The sequence below is a fragment of the Manis javanica genome, chromosome 8 (assembly GCF_040802235.1).
Source record: "Manis javanica isolate MJ-LG chromosome 8, MJ_LKY, whole genome shotgun sequence".
Classification (NCBI taxonomy): domain Eukaryota; kingdom Metazoa; phylum Chordata; class Mammalia; order Pholidota; family Manidae; genus Manis; species Manis javanica.
This window is the reverse complement of record NC_133163.1, coordinates 44814703-44832345: the sequence shown is the minus strand read 5'-3', so window position 1 is coordinate 44832345 and position 17643 is coordinate 44814703. Positions and strand designations below refer to the sequence as shown.

At 40.9% G+C, this 17643-nt stretch overlaps 1 protein-coding gene across 10 annotated transcripts in view; it reads right to left on the bottom strand.

Moving 5' to 3' along the window:
- The window catches only part of GCH1 (GTP cyclohydrolase 1), a 108556-nt gene extending 99249 nt beyond the window's left edge, over positions 1-9307 (bottom strand). For 4 of the 10 annotated variants that reach the window (XR_012120503.1, XR_012120504.1, XR_012120505.1 and 1 more), the window contains exon 1: positions 7871-9280. Coding sequence is in view for 6 of the 10 variants with exons in the window: in XM_073211225.1 (XP_073067326.1) it covers positions 7871-8210 (340 nt within the window). In the remaining 4 variants the exon portion in view is untranslated. Of the gene's footprint in view, positions 1-7870 lie in introns of all 10 variants that reach the window. The other 6 variants (XM_037016621.2, XM_037016620.2, XM_073211225.1 and 3 more) reach the window with 5 other exon arrangements.
- Between the last annotated feature and the right edge of the window lie 8336 nt (positions 9308-17643).

Genomic DNA, 17643 nt, shown 5'->3' with positions numbered 1-17643 from the left:
CCGCCATCCTGGCTCCGCCCCTTCATCCTCCAATTCTTAATGCCAATATAAGCAACATTTTATTGTCTCCCTCCCCTTTTTCCTACAGAATATGATTCCCATGCATCATCTAGCCATTCTAAGGGGCTAGACATTTAGGTTGACTCTATTCAAGGCTGTGGTGACAAACCTCGAACACACATTTCATGTATGCAAGGACCTACCTAAGATAAATTCCCAGAAGCAAGATTTTCAAGGAGGTATACATCTGTGGTTGACAGATGTTGCCAAATTATCCTCCTTAAGGATAGTTATACTCTCTACAGTAATAACTGTTTCTCTGTAACTTCAATAACCTAATGCATATCAAATTTCTGGACTTCTGAAAAGTCTAAGAAAAAATGTATTTTGGGGTGTCTGTGTGTACTTCGCTTACTGAAGGGTGAGGTCAAGCATCTCTCCATGTATTTAAGAGTCTTTTGTACCTCCTTTCCCATGAACTGTCTGTTTACATGTCTTGCCAACTTTTCAATTGTTTTTGGCCTTTCTGTCATCTTAATTTCTAGCATCTCTTTTTATATAAATGTGTTTATCCTGTTTTCTATGAGTTGTAAATATTTCTTCCCATTTATTTGACTTCATTTATATTGGTAATTGACACATAAATATTCTTAAAGTCACCATTATTTGCTTTTATGGCTTCTAGATAGAGTCATAATTAGGTAGTTCTCCACTGTAATTTAAAGAAATGAACAACCTCATATATTTTAAGCTTTATTTTAGATACTTTTACACTTATCAAACAGTTTTAAGACAGCCTAAAGAGTTCCCATATATTCTCTGTATAGAACTACAATTAATAAATTCTGAAGGAATTAAAAAACCAAACATCACTGTTTTGCAATTTCTAATAAACACTGGATCTAGGCAATCTCCAATGGCTACTAAAAATAGAAGGTAAAAGGCTGGTGGAAGACTTTAAAATGGACTAATCAGGCTGATAACAGCTAAATCTGATCAAGTTTAACACCACAAAAAGATAGGCAACTAGATATTTAGCTCTTCTTGATGGAAGAGCATGCCACCACCTCTGGAGTATTCTTCACTAGATTTAAGAGTTGCTTTCTGGGGTGCAGGGAAAAGGCAAGCTATAAATCTAAGCAATAGTAGTATATAAGCAATACAGGAGCTAAAGGAACATGTTAAACTAAGTCATGAGAAAATAATGTAAAACCCAAAATGTGAGAAATTCTATAATGGGTCTGTTTCTTCAACAACTTGTTAGGGGAGAAAAACAAATAGCAAACTATAACAAATTTAAAAAAATAAAGGACATTTATCAAATATTTGAATCCTTATCCAAACAAACCAATTTATAAAGAGTCACCTGTAAGAAAATCAGAGCTGGAAACCCTGGTTAGATATTTGATATTAAGAAACTACTATTATTTTTAAGATAATATTGTTTTAAAGTCTTTATATTTTAGAGAGATCATGAAGTATTTATCAATGAAATGACATATGTGGGATTAGCTTTAAAATAATTTATGGGGCAAAGGTGTGTAAGGCATGGGAGTGAAGCAAGACAATCTAGTTTGTGTTAAAAGTTGAGGTTAGGCTGGATCACGGGCACACAGAAGCTCATTATACTATTTTAATTTTGTGCACATTTGAACTTTTCTACAATAGTTTAAAAACTGTTTGCAAGGTTGACATGTTTTCTAGAGAGTCTTCCCCATGAAAGTTTTGATGTGTCAGGGAAACAAGCTAGTCACTTCAATGGATTCACTGGAATAATACATTGACTGTATATAGAAGGACTCATCTCACCAAGCAAGTGAGTTTCTACAGGTACAGGACTCTATGAAGGGCACAAAAATGTCTAAAGAATGATCGCTGGCCTAGAAATGTTTAGGAGATCCAGTAGGAATAACTTTTGTGGCTTTTATCATGAAGCTAAGTCCCCTGTGTTTTTCTTTAGTGTATAAAACAACCAGTATTTATTGAGCACCTATGCACACAGCACTCTGATAGGGAGAAAGACAAGAGGTAAGGGGTCCTTGTCTTTAAGAAGTTAATTCAAACATTCATCAAGTTGTCCGCATGTGCTGGGCAATTTGTTAGGAATTCAAAAATGAGTACAGAATGTCCCTCATCTCTAAATGGGTCTAAAAAACTGCTACTGAGGCTAGCATAGGACAAAATTCTACTGAGTAAATGTCCTTTCAGCTTAAATGAGTATAACAAATTTACCTCAGTTCAAACAATATGATTAACCCAATCCAAATTAGCCCCCAATCTAACTGCCACAAATTCAGTGGAGAATGAAAAATTGTAAGGAACATTCATTTACATAACCTGGAATTAAGAACTGTTCATATAATCCAGGATTCATAATCTAGGATTCATCAAAGATTGGATAGTTGCCCTCTCCTGGCAAATTCTAATACTGCAGTCTAATTCAACCAACTACTGGAAGCAAAATCAGAAGCTCACAGCCAATGAGTCAGTGGAGGAAGGGCAGGCATGGGAGAGTTTCTAGAGCTGGACAAAGAAAATAGCAGAGAAAACATAAAAATGAAGGGAGAGGTGAGGGGATTCAAATAAATCAATAAAATATGATTCAAACTAAATAAAATGTCAGAAATTATGATGATGCTCATTCTGTATCATCCTCCCAATGCTGCTACTCTCAAGACACAATCTTGGGCAAGTCCTTTCTGAGTCTCAGTTTTCTTTTCTATAAAATGGGGGTAATATTACCTGCCCTATAGGGCTATTGTGAGGGTCAAATGACATGATATGCGTAAAGAACTCAGAACAGTGTTCAGCACATAGTAAGTAATCAGTGGTGTTGTTATTCAGATGCTCAAGCATCCATGCTCCCCATCTCCCGATCAAGATATCAACAGATCAAGTTCCTTGTGAAATGCCCTCACTAAGCTGTGTCTATGTTATCATTACATTTCTTAATCTGTGATCACACATTCATTCATGTGATTCTGATGAATATTAGAATTTTTGTCTGCTAAACTTTAAGTTCCATGAGGGCAGGAACCATACCTGGTTTTGCTCCTCCTGTGTTCCCAGCACTCAGTGTAATACCTGGCACTTAATTAATTTGTTAAATAAAATCATAAAGTTCCCAGTCAGTGTTATAACAGTATTTTGCTCTAGTATAGGCTAAATTGTGGTCCCTCCCACAAAAAGATATGTTGAAGTCCTAAACCCCAGTACCTCAGAATGTGACCTTATTTGGAAAAAAGAGTAATTGCAGATGTAATCAGCTAAATTAAGATGAGGCCTATCGGAGTAAAGTGGACTCAATCCTATGTGACTGGTATCCTTAAAAGAGGGAACAGCAACAGAGGCAGGTTAGAGGAATGTGATCACAAACTGAAGAACACCGAGGACTGACAGCTACCACCAGAAGCTGAGAAGAGGCAAGGAAGGGTACCGCCTCCTCTACAATTTTCAGGGGCATATGGTTCCACTGACACCTTGATTTGGACTCTAGCTTCTAGAACTGTGAGACAAAACATTCCTGTGGTTTCAACAGCCCAGTTTGTGGTACTTCGTAATGGCGGCCCAGCGACACTAAAACAAGCACAAACTCAGTGGCTTTGTTTGGTATTTCAAAGCTATCTGTTACATTCCTCCCATGGCAGAAAAACTGTTTATGGATTATATTTTTTTAAAAGAAACTATTAGGATTAGCTTTTCTCCTCCATTCCCAATGACTTCTTAACAACTTTAATCAACTTTGACTACTCCTAAATTCCAGTCAAATACTTCAATGGCCTTATTATTTTTCCTTCTTTTTCACAGTTCTCTTTTCAGCAATAAACAGAACTAAGTTCTACGTTAAGTATTTATTAGCAAAATTAACTAAAACAAAACATATTAGTGAATCAAGATTTAAGTGAACGACACACATCCAAAATAGTGCCTCAATGATGAGATTAATTCTAATACAATTTAAAACTTGGGACACAAAGTCATCTTTCACCCACAATATGGGAAAGGATAGTAAATAATTTGACTTTTAGGCCCCCTTCACACAGTAGCCTGATTTGGTAAATCACTTAGTTTGTAATTCAAAAAAGAAAAGAAAACCTTCTGTGAATGCTAGCATATTTCAGTATGAAGTTGCTAAGACTCATTTTGGTATGAATAAAGGTATCTAACTGCCTTCTATTATCTTTGGAGAAGAGATATCACCTTGCAGTGAAAACAGTTGAGGCAGGGACATGACTCCGTAACTCTGGTAGGAAGGCAGTCAGGAACTCCACCTACAGTGTTGTCTCCGCATGCTGCACTACCTACACACTCACATGCTCCCCAGAGTCTGGGACTGTCAAGTTGATTTATGAAAACTGTCTTGGCATCCTGGATAGGACAAGTTAAAACCTACTTTAACTAACAATGTGACAGAAGAGCCAAGACCCTGTGTATTCCCAAAAACTCACAAAGAAGACAACTGAAGAGACAAGTAATATGCACTTAACCTTTAGTAGGTAATGCTATCTCATAGGCTGTTCCCGTTTACACCCAGGCAAGGTCAGGGAACAGGAGGGGTCAGACACAGAGCATGAACACCAAGAACCTCAGGGAAGAGTAGACCCTCTGATTTAATTAAGGTTCTGAATAAAAGAATAATGGAAATATAGGTAAGTTTCCTTACGTAGAAAGAAAGCTCATCAAGGTAAAACCCTGAATATGTAAGAGAACTAGGGTGTGGTTAAATTACAATGGGTCAGCAACAGATAAACATGAGCTGATCCAAGGATCATCCTATGATGCTGGGTTCAAAGGGCAGACAGTTCCTGGGAGAGGTGATAGATCTTCCAGATCTCCCTCCCAGTCTACAAGCTACAGCTCAGTGGTGAACAGTAACCAAGAGGCTTGCACAACCCTGACAGGGCCCCCATCACGGGTGATCTCATATGCCCCCATAGTAAGGTACACACTGGAAAGGAGGGGAAAGGTGCACCATGCGGACAGGCTGAAGTGCAGGGAGAACTGACAAATTCCCCAAAACACGGGAAGTTAGCATCAGTCCACTCAGGAGGCACTGAAAAAAGGGAAATGTTAGGTAACAACGTATTTTATATTTTACAACACTTAAGTCACACTATTAACCAGGAATCAATATACAGAGACAGAAAAGATACAAAGTATCTTGTTTATAAGAACAGAAAAATGACAATTTCAAAGAAGTGTTTTTCTGTCCAAAACAATCTATAGTGGTCATTGACTTATACTCTCTAAAGAAAATAAATTGGGGATTGTGCAGGATGGTATTCTTTATTACTCTCTTCAATGTTTTCTACAGATTTAAAGTATCCTTCATTCTCTCTCCCAATCAGTTTGGTCCAAAGTCTGGACCACCATTTCAGGTTCATTCCTTTAAATTTAGCATCATCTTGGTTGCTCTATTCCATCTTCTCTGCAACTATGTACTTCTAGAAATCATTATTATGTCCTTAAGCAAGATCCTCCAGATACAGGCTTTCAAACTTTTCACCACAACCCACGGTAAGAAATACATTGTACATCTGAAACAAGTCCAATATCCAAAACCTATAAAACCTACACATAAGTTTCTTAAAACATTTACCCTCACTACATTTGATAGACTGATTTCTTTTTTATGCTGGTGATCCAACTATTCGGTCACAACTCACAGTTTGAAATACTTAGTATATAACGTACACTCATACATCTAAGTGGCAGCATAAGGAAGGAGCTAAGAGTTCTGTATTCAGGCTGCCTGGATTCAAAAGCCAACTCTTGAAGCTGTCAACCTCTGTTCCCTGTTTCTTTGTCAAGGGGATAACAGAACAGTGTTCACCTTAAAACTGAAGATTAACAAAGATCATCCACGTAAGGTACTAAAAGTATAAAAAGTTTCCAGTTAAAATGGCTAGTAATAATTCTTAAATGATCCATGGACTTTTTTTGTGGCAAAATATTCATAAAATTCATTATTTTAACCATCTCAAAGTGTACAATTCAGTGGCACTTGGTACATTCAGAATGTTGGGTAACCATCACCACCCAAAACATTCTTATCATCCAGAAAAGGAAACCTTATGCCCATTGAGCTTACCCTCCCCACTCCACCGTCCTCCTCAGCCCCTGGCAACTCCTAATATGCTTTCTCTCTAGGTCCCTGGACTTGTTAAATTATAAGTTAACACTTGACTAGAACAGATTTCTTAGGCAGAATGAAGTGTTTTTTGGAGTCATTAGTCCTCTGGCTCATGAGCCAAACTTTGGCTAACTACTTCTTAAGTAAACCTTGTGAACCACTTTCAGTAATTCTGTGACCTCTCTTGGGGTCAGAAATCTCTCTCCTGTAAATTCTGTTAGGGCAAGATTCCCAAAGCCTGGCCAGAGCGGTGGAGACCACTTTCAGTGTCCACAGGAGGCAGAATGAGTAAGGCCCTAAGGAGGTGTTTCTCCCTTAGATTGTGGATACCACCAAATGATAGAATATTCACCCAATGAAGAATGTAAGAATGTCTATTCTTCAACCTTTGCGTTTTGAAATTCTGCTTTTGAGGCTCCAAACTTTTACCATCAAGGAGTAAAAAAGTGAACTTGGACACAGAACTAGAAGTCCATTTCTTGGCTGTAGGATGTAGCATCATTTCCTTTTGGGGCCCACCCCTTCTCACACTCTGATTTCCCACCCTTCCTTTGGGTTGTGGAGGACTGGGCAGAAACTTTGCTCTTCCCTGGACCTATTCTGGGAGTCACCAGATACTCGATTAGAGAAATAACTGAGGCAGGAAGGTTACCTTGCAAAGCAGCACTGTTTTTCCTTTAAGAAATGGTGAAGGCAGAAGGCTTCTTAGGCCAAGAATTAAATATCACCAAGAAGCACAGATGTGGTCTAGAAGACAACGTTCGTTGGCCCAGCTGTCTGTCAGCTTTTCTTCTTTCTTTTTTTTTAAGTAAGACCAACACTGCTCACCCAGTAAATAAGCAATAAAATCCTCAAGTCATTTTCCACCCCTCTCCACTTAATCTCCCCCCATCCCCACTGCTTCCCTGCCTCCCGGGTGAATGCCTGACTCTCCTTGCAGAGAGCACTGGTCCATCTCAGCTTACTCGGGATGTGTTTGGACAGGGATGATACAGAGGGCCCAGCGAACCCCGGGAGTAGGTGCAGCGCTTTTGGGTTTTTAAAGCAACAAACTAGCCAAAGAAAACTCACACGTCAAACTCTGGGGAAGCCGGTGCCCAGAACTGTGTCAAATCCTGGAAAAGACCTGACCTGGAGTGAACTTGATATGGACAAAAGATAATTACAGCTTTCCGAAGACCCGGGTGCCCTAGCAGGTCAGTGACAGTGTGGGTCCCTGACTGCGGCGAAGGTTCACCCCAGACGCTCCAAGCATGAAGCCAAAAACACAAGACCTCAAAAGAAGGAGCGACGGAAGAAGCCGTCACGCCCCAAAACAGCCAAGTGATCCTTATCACAGCAAAGTCTGGGTCCGTCTAGCACGTGCCTCAAGCATCTAGCCCCGGGCACTCTGGGAAAAGGGGCTCCAGGTTCCCACCCGGGCGGGTGCAGGGTGACCGTAGTCCTATCAACCGGAGGGACGCGCTGCGTGGAGGAAGGAGGGGAGGACCCCGCGAGAGCGGCTGCGGCGGGTCCCCGGGTGGAGATGCGGCTGATTCCCAGGGCGCCCGAAATGCATCCCACGCAGGGCCCCCGCCTGGGTGGGAGAGCGGGGCCAGGGCCGAGGGCGGGGCTCGGAAGGTGGCAGCACTCGGGTCCCTCTGCCAAGAGTGAGGCAAGTCCGGAAACTTCCCGGAGCCGGCGCGCGCTTCCCGCGGCCACCTCCCCAGCGCAGACCCGGCCGGCGGGCGCACTGACCTGAGATGGTTTCCTGGTAGCCCTTGGTGAAGAACTGCATGGCGGTGGCCGCCCTCCAAGGCGTCTTGAGCAGTCCCTGCCGCTGGGGGTCCTCGCCCAGCGAGCGCAGGATGGACGTGTAGGCGGCCGCCAGGTCGGGGAGGTTCAGCTCGTTGTCCTCCTCGCTGCGCGGCCGCTCGCCCTTCCAGCCGTCCGCCGGCTGGGCGCTCTTGGTCTCCGGCCGCGGCGGCTCCTCGGCGGGCGGGCTCGGCCCCGGCCGCGGCGACTCCCCCGCAGGGAACCCATTGCTGCACCTGGCGCCCCGCGGCTTCGCCGACGCCCGCCTCGGGCCCTTCTCCATGGAACCCCCCGCTGCAGCTCAGGAGGGACCCTGGGACGCGTCAGGGACTGTGATTAAACTTCGCTGCGGCCGGAGTCACCTGAGGGAGGCAGCTACCAAACAGCGGCACTCCCAGAGCCCGGTTCAGCGAAGACTGGAGAGCCCCCAGGACTTCTCTTTATAGGCGGGCGGCGGGGCTGGCGCCGCGGGGCGTTCCCATTGGCCGGATCCCTCCTGCGTCACGGCGCTCGCCCCGCTCCCTAGCTCGGCCTTCAGCCTGGAGAGGAGTCCGGGCTGAGCGGCGGACAGCAAGCGGCGGGGCTCGGAAAGGTTGGGGCAACTTGGTGCCCTGGGCTGCACTGCAGCCCTGCTCCCGAGCCCCTCCCGCGCCAGCCGGCGGGAGCAGGTTGGACTCCTCAGGTCCCTGAGGAATGAACCAAGTCTGAAAGCAGGCGATTGCGCGCAGCTGGAAACTGGACGGGGGAGGAATGGTATGGGCGCCCGGTCAGCCCTCACCTCTTAGGGCAAAGGGAACACTGCCCCCGAAGTACTCTGGTCCCCTGTCCTGTGAAAGATGAGCAACCGAGTGGCCTCGCCTGGGAAGGGACTAGGTTGAGATGTGACATGGAAATCAACTCTTACGCTTTTAAGGCAAGACAATTAATATGACTTGAAACTCGCATTGGTTAGTGAAAATGTGTCCAGCGTACCTGCCACCTAACGATAACCCTCTGGTCTCTGTCGGAGGGACTGTTAACACGAATGGCCCTTATGTGAGTCCCTTTGTCTAGGAGGATGGTATTTGTGGTGGCCAGAACTTTGACCCTGGAGAAATTGATGTGAAAGGGAAGAAAAGTGAGGGCTTTCATCAAAAACGCATTTGAGTTTTGAAACGCAATTTGGAAATTTGGCGCTGGATGGTCTTTTAAGAGTGACGTACTAAGCTCCTTTCCCCTGTTGTTGGTACAAATTGTGAAATGTTACTGGTCAACTGGACTCTTAACCGGTGACATCTGCTTTGTTTTCTTTAAGATTAAACAGTGGGCTTTTTCACTCGCGAGATTATTTCATTATGTCGAAGGTAAGTTTTAAAACATGTATCAAATTAATATATTACGATTTACTCCAGAGTTTCTAATAGTGATTTTCTGACATAGAAACAGGGAATAAAAGACATAAAAGCCTTGGGATCAGACAACCGGGGTGTGGGGGGAGCCCCTGGAATTATTCTATACTAATAAGGTAGCTCAGTCATTATTATTAGTAATTGTATTTATTGGATGTCTGCTCCAGGCATAGCCCTGTTCTAAACATTAAGCAAAGAAATGTGGAAATTGCCTGGCCTCCTTGACACCTATTTTAGACTTAAAATAGAAGAAATATTCTTCTAAGTGGGTTTTTTAAAAGATAGTTGCTGAATTTCTATATACATTGAATACCTAGTTACATAAACCAATAAACATGAACAGTCCTTGGAAAGCCTCTTTTTCAGTCTCTTGATATTTATTGTAATTTTTTTTCCCCATCCCCAAGGTCTGGCAACATTTTTTCCCTCTAACTGCACTGCCCACTCTCCACTGATACTTGCTGATGAGAATTATTCACTGGGTCTCAAACCAATTCAAGCATAGTTGGAGACCTTAATGGGTGGCCTTTAATTTAACAAATGAAAACCAGGATACCAAGTGAAACACTTTTAAAATGGACTCAGTGGAGGTACCTTTACCAAGGTCTTTTTTTTAGTGGCAATCATCTGCAAACATTAGCTAATGTTATGTTTCCCAAAGAAAACTCCTAATGAAATTTTTACCCTAAAAATTGGCATTTTCTTACAAACACTGTTGTTGAAGCATCAGCACTTTTGTTGCCAATTACCAGTACAAGGGTCTCTGAATTTGTTCTCTATTACTTGTAAAATTGAGGGAATGCTTTCAGCTAAATGCCCAAAGATAATAAATACAAGAAAGCTTTAAAATTGCCAATATTATATAAACAGTTTACCTGTGAAATGTAGGTAGTTGGGAGGAGTGGTTATAAGTTGAAATGGAAGAAAAAGAAGGAATAAACTAAAAGAGGATAGATATGTCCCACAGAATTTATTAGCATAAAATGGTTCAACAGTAAAACTATGAGTATTCGCAGCCAGGAATTGCAACAACATCCATGTTTCTAACCTAGTAAGGGACCCATTTTCACTTTGGACCCAACCCTAGGAGCTGCTTTCTTTCAGCCAATGAATTTTTTTTTCTTTAATTATCTCACCTCTAGGTCAGTAACAGAAAAGAGGAGCAGATGAGTGAGATAGCATCAAGGATGGAATACTGCAGACTGCAGAAATATGCAGTCACTTGCCACGGGTAATGGGCAAACTACTGCTAGGCAGGTAGCTACATTAATCACGAAAAAGGAAATTTCTTTAAGTGTATTTGATGAAGGTTCTGCATTTGAAATTCAAACTTAGGAGGAGATTCTGGATCAAAGTGGCAAGGTACACAAGAAAAGTACCCTTATTGTACTCTTTAATTCCAGCAGCAGGACTGTGGAATCAATGCAGTCCTGAAATGTCTCACTAAATCCTCCAAATACAGGGAGAAGAGAACTAAATGAAGGCCCTTACCTTCTGAATGAGGAAGAATGGAATCATTTTTGGAGAGAAAATGGAAGAATATGAACACTGAGCTGACTCTGAGATGGAAAGGAAGGGTCAAGGGCTCTACACTGAGTTGGGGAAACTGTTCAAAGCCCAAAGGTTTGGGAACAAAAGAAGGGTAGACACACCCTAAATGTCCTATGTTCCTGGTAAAGGATCTTTAATATCATCTCAACAGAAGTAGCTTATGCTAAAAGGAGGGATACTAATGAAGAGTGCACACTGTTCCAGCCTCACATTCCCTCACAGAAGAAATGATGTAACAATCACTTCAAGCCCCAAACTGTAAAAGAGTCAGGCAAACAAATGAGCTTCTGACATAATGGGAAAGACATGGAAGTAACCCTCATAAAAATCAGGCATGGACATGAGGCAGAGAAACACCATGGATCATGCAAACATGCAGCAGCCAAACAAAATGAAGCTAAATAGCCGGAAAGTAATACAGAACATAGGAGACAGAAAGGCAGAGAATGCAGCTGAGAAGAAAACAAGCTTGGGGAACAGAAGAAAACTCTTCACCAATGTTCTATTCTACAAAAGAATAAAAATACAAGTTCAATGAGATAAAAACCAAGACAGTAAAATAATAGAATTGGAAAAGGCGTGTGATCTCAGGAAATAAACTGAAGACCATCATTATTATGGACTTAATTAGAACTATGTACAAAATAGACACTATTGAAAATTGAATTGCTGTTATGAAGAAAGGCACGATAATGAATGCAGAATAAAAGACAAAGATGAATGCTATCAGAGATGACAAAGATGATCCAGCATATGAATAATTAGGGTTCCTGAGATAGACAGCTCAACAAATGGGAAAGAATGTAGTTAAAGATATAACACAAGCATATTTCTCTACCAGAAGTAAGTCATTGTATTTACAATCAATTGATTTTCAACAAGAGTGCCAAGACAATTCAGTGGGGTAAAGAAGACTCTTTTCAACAAATGATATTAAAACTGTTAGATATCCTTTTGTATGTAGCAAAAGAAAGAGTTGGATCTCTGACACAATATACAAAAATTAACTCAAGGTAGATCAAAGACCCAATTGTAAGGACAAATTTTATAAAACTCTTCAAAGAAGACAAAGGCATAAATCTTTCTGATCTTCAATTAGGCGATTAGATTTCTTAGAAATGACTCCCAAAATAGAAGCAACAAATGGAAAAAAACAGATAAATTAGATTTCACCAAAATTAAAAACTTTTGTGCTCTAAAGGATCCTGTCAAGAAAGGGAAAAGACAATCTACAGAATGGGAGAAAATATTTGCAAATCATGTATCTGATAAGGGACTAGTACCTAAAATATGTAAATAATTCTAGCAACTCATAAAAAAGGACAAATAACCTCATTTGAAAATGGGTAAAGGATTTGAATAGATATATCCCCAAAGGAGATATACACATGGCCAATAATCATGTGCAAAGAGGCGCAACATCATTAGCCACCAGGGAAACACAAATCAGAGTGTGAATGAATACTGCCTCATGTCCATTAGATGCCTGTATTCAAGAAGATAGGTGATGATAAGTGTGTTTAAGGATGTGAAGAAAATGGAATCATCATACACTGCTGGTGGGAATATAAAATAGTACATCTGCTTTAGAAAACAGTCTGGCAATTCCTCAAAATGTTAGACATAGAGTTCCCATATGACCCAGCAATTCCTCAGCAATAAGAGTAACAAAAACATATGTCCACACAAAAACCTGTATATGAATGTTCATAGCACCATTGTTCATAATAGCCAAAAAGTAGAAACAACCCAAATGTCCATTAACTGATGAATGGATATACAAAATGTGATATATACATACACTGGAACATTAATAAGATGTAAAAATGAAGTACTGATATATCTTAAAACATGCATGAACCTTGAAATCACTATACTAATTGGAAAAAGCCAGATGCAAAAGTCCACATATTATGTGATTCTATTATATGAAATGTCTAGAATAAGCAAATACATAGAGACTGAAAGTAGATAAGTGGTTGCCATGGCGTTGGGGGAATGGTGCATGGGGTGCGACCACTAATAGGTAAGGGGTTTCTCTTTGGTGTGATAAAAATTTTCTGGGATTAGATAGTGGTGATAGTTGTATAAAAATAACTTTGTGAGTATACTAAAAACTACTAAACTATACACTTTAAAAGGATGACTTCTATGGTGTGTGAATTATGTCACAATTAAAAATATTTCTCTTAAAAAAGTTTGTAAAAAATATATAACAGAGGGAGAGGAGCCAAGTTGGCAACATGAGGAGAGCAGCAGAAATATCCTCCCAAAACCATATATGTTTTTGAAAATACAACAAACACAACTATCCCTAAAAGAGAGACCAGAAGATACAGGACAACAGCCAGGCTACATCTACACCTACAAGAACCAAGAGCCTCACAAAGGGGGTAAGATACAAGCTGTGGCCCGGCAGAACCTGAGCGCCTCTCACCCCAGCTCCCGGCGGGAGGAGAGGAGTTGGAGCAGGGAGAGAGAGAGAGAGCCCAGGACTGCCCTAGCCATCTGCACCGGGAGCACAGACACACAGTGCGTGGTGTGCTGGATGCTAGGAAAACAGGGCAGTAAAACCTGGGATCGTGTCCCCACAGCTGGTGCCCCTGGAACAAAGAAAAGCGAGTGCTTTTTGAAAGTCTTAAAGGGACAGGGGCCTCACTGCTGGATGGAAGCATCCCAGGACACACAGCCCAGCAGCTGGGAATCTTGGGGAACTCCAGGCACCCTAACCCCCTGGGTGGCAGCGCAGCTTTGAGGCCTCTCACGGTGATAAACAGCCTTCCTCCCGTTCGCCCTCCAACACTGCTCCACCATAGCGGAACAGCAGCCTGAGAGCGGCCATGCCCACAGCAACCACAGAGCTTACTCCACAGAAGTGGGGCACGAATCAGAGACCCCATCTGCGTGCAGCTGCCCAGCACAAGCCGCTAGGGTTGCTGTTCTCCCAGAAGAGGAAGGCCACAAACTAGCAAGAAGGGACGTTCTCCCAGCCGACACATGCACCAGCTCACCACAACTACCTCTATCACCATGAAAAGGCAGAAGAATTTGATCCAGACCAAAATCATAGAGACATCCTCCCCTGAGAGGGAAACTGGGGAGATAGACCTAAGCAATTTCCCTGAAAAATAATTCAAAATAAAGGTCATAACCATGCTGATGGAGCTGCAGAGAAAAACGCAAGAGCTAACGGACAAAATACAGAGGGAGACTACAGAAATAAAACAATAAAAGCACAATGGATGAGATGCAAGAGGCCATTGACTGAATAGAAACCAGAACACCAGAATGCAAAGAAGCTGATGCAGAGAGAGATAAAAGGATCCCCAGGAATGAAACAATATTAAGAGAACTGTGTGACCAATCCAAAAGGAACAATATCCACATTATAAGAGTACCAGAAGAAGAGAGAGAAAAAGGGATAGAAAGTGTCTTTGAAGAAATAATTGCTGAAAACTTCCCCAAACTGGGGGAGGAAATGGCCTCTCAGACCACAGAAGCACACAGAACTCCCAACAGAAGGAACCCAAGGAGGACAACACCAAGACACATAATAATTAAAATGGCAAAGACCAACGACAAGGACAGAGTTTTAAAGGCAGCTAGAGAGAGAAAAAGGGTCACCTACAAAGGAAAACCCATCAGGCTATCATCAGACTTCTCAAACAGAAACCTTACAGGCCAGAAGAGAATGGCATGATATATTTAATGCAATGAAACAGAAGGGCCCTGAACCAAGAATACTATATCCAGTACAATTATCATTTAAATATGAAGGAGAAATTAAACAATTCCCAGACAAGCAAAAGTTGAGGGAATTTGCCTCCCACAAACTACCTCTACAGGGTATTTTAGAGGGACTGCTCTAGATGGGAGCACTCCTAAGGCTAAATAGATGTCACCAGAGAAAATAAAATCACAGCAAAGAAAGCAGACCAACCAAATACTAACTAAAGGCAAAAATAAAATCAACTACCCAGAAAAGCAGTCAAAGGAAACACAAAAGAGCACAGAATAAAACACTCAACATATAAAGAAGGGAGGAGGAGGAATAAGAAGGGAGAGAAATAAAGAATCATCAGACAGTGTTTATAATAATAGCTCAATAAGTGAGTAAGTTAGACAGTAAGATACTAAAGAAGCTACCCTTGAACCTTTGGTAACCACGAATCTAAAGCCTGCAATGGCAATAAGTACATATCTTTCAATAATCACCCCAAATGTAAATGGACTGAATGCACCAATCAAAAGACACAGAGTAATAGAATGGATAAAAAAGCAATACCCATCTATATGCTGCTTACAAGAGACTCACCTCAAACCTAAAGACATGCACCCACTAAAAGTCAAGGGATGGAAAAAGATATATCTTGCAAACAAAAAGGAGAAAAAAGCTGGTGTTGCAGTACTAGTATCAGACAACATAGGCTTCAAAATAAAGAAAGTAACAAGACATAAAGAAGGACATTACATAATGATAAAGGGGTCAGTCCAACAAGAGGATATAACCATTATAAATATATATGCATTCAACACAGGAGCACCAGCATATGTGAAACAAATACTAACAGAATTAAAGGAGGAAATAGTATGCAATGCACTCATTTTAGGAGGCTTCAACACACCATTCACTCCAAAGAATAGATCTACCAGACAGAAAATAAGTAAGGACACAGAGGCACTGAACAACACACTAGAACACATGCACCAAAAGACATCTATAGAACTCTACATTCAAAAGCAACAGGATACACATTCTTCTCAAGTGCACATGGAACATTCTCCAGAATAGACCACATACTAGGCCACAAAAAGAGCCTCAGTAAATTCCAAAACATTGAAATCCTACTAACCAACTTTTCAGACCACAAAGGTATAAAACTAGAACTAAATTATACAAAGAAAGCAAAAAGGCCCACAAACACATGGAGGCTTAACAACATGCTCCTAAATAATCAATGGATCAATAATCAAATTAAAATAGATATCAAGCAATATATGGAAACAAATGACAACAACACAAAGCCCCAACTTCTGTGAGACTCAGCAAAAGCAGTCTTAAGAAGAAAGTATATAGCAATCCAGTCATATTTAAAGAAGGAAGAACAATCCCAAATGAATAGTCTAATGCCACAATTATTGAAATTGGAAAAAGAAGAACAAATGAGGCCTAAAGTCAGCAGAAGGAGGGACATAATAAAGATCAGAGAAGAAATACAAAAATTGAGAAGAATAAAACAATAGAAAAAAGTCAATGAAACCAAGAGCTGGTTCTTGGAGAAAATAAACAAAATAGATACACCTCTTGCCAGACTTATTAAGAGAAAAAGAGAATCAACACACATCAACAGAATCAGAAATGAGAAAGGAAAAATCACATTGGACCCCACAGAAATACAAAGAATTATTAGACAACACTATGAAAACCTATATGCTAACAATCTGGAAAACCTAGAAGAAATGGACAACTTCCTAGAAAAATACAGAAGAAACAGGAAATTTAAATAAACCAATTACCAGCAAAGAAATTGAATTGGGAATCAAAAAACTACCCAAGAACAAAACCCCCGGACCAGATGGATTTACCTCGGAATTTTATCAGACACACAGAAAAGACATAATACCCATTCTCCTTAAAGTTTTCCAAAGAATATAAGAGGAGGGAATACTCCCAAACCCATTCTATGAAGCCAACATCACCCTAATACCAAAACCAGGCAAAGACACCACCAAAAAAGAAAATTACAGACCAATATCCTCGATGAATGTCGATGCAAAAATACTCAACAAAATATTAGCAAACCGAATTCTAAAATACATCAAAAGGATAATACACCATGACCAAGTGGGATTCATCCCAGGGATGCAAGGATGCCACAACATTCAAAATCCATCAACATCATCCACCACATAAATAAAAAAGGAGAAAAACCACATGATCGTCTCCATAGATACTGAAAAAGCATTTGACAAAATTCAACATCCATTCATGATAAAAACTCTCAACAAAATGGGCATAGAGGGCAAGTACCTCAACATAATAAAGGCCATATATGATAAACCTACAGCCAACATCATGCTGAACAGCGAGAAGCTGAAGGCTTTTCCTCTGAGATCAGGTACAAGAAGGGATGTCCACTCTCCCCACTGTTATTCAACATAGTACTGGAGGTCCTAGCCACGGCAATCAGACAAAACAAAGAAATACAAGGGATCCAGATTGGTAAGGAAGAAGTTAAACTGTCGTTATTTGCAGATGACATGGTATTGTACTTAAAACACCCTAAAGACTCCCCTCCAAAACTACTAGAACTGATATTGGAATTCAGCAAAGTTGCAGGATACAAAATTAACACACAGAAATCTGTGGCTTTCCTATACACTAACAATGAACTAATAGAAAGAGAAATCAGGAAAACAATTCCATTCACAATTGCATCAAAAAGAATAAAATACCTAGGAATAAACCTAACCAAAGAAGTGAAAGACCTATACCCTGAAAACTAAAAGACACTCTTAAGAAAAATTAAAGAGGACACTAACAAATGGAAACTCATCCCATGCTCTTGGCTAGGAAGAATTAATATTGTCAAAATGGCCATCCTGCCCAAAGCAATCTACAGATTCAATGCAATCCCTATCAAATTACCAATAGAATTCTTCAACGATCTGGAACAAATAGTTCAAAAATTCATATGGAAACACCAAAGACCCCGAATAACCAAAGCAATCCTGAGAAGGAAGAATAAAATGGGGGGGATCTTGCTCCCCAACTTG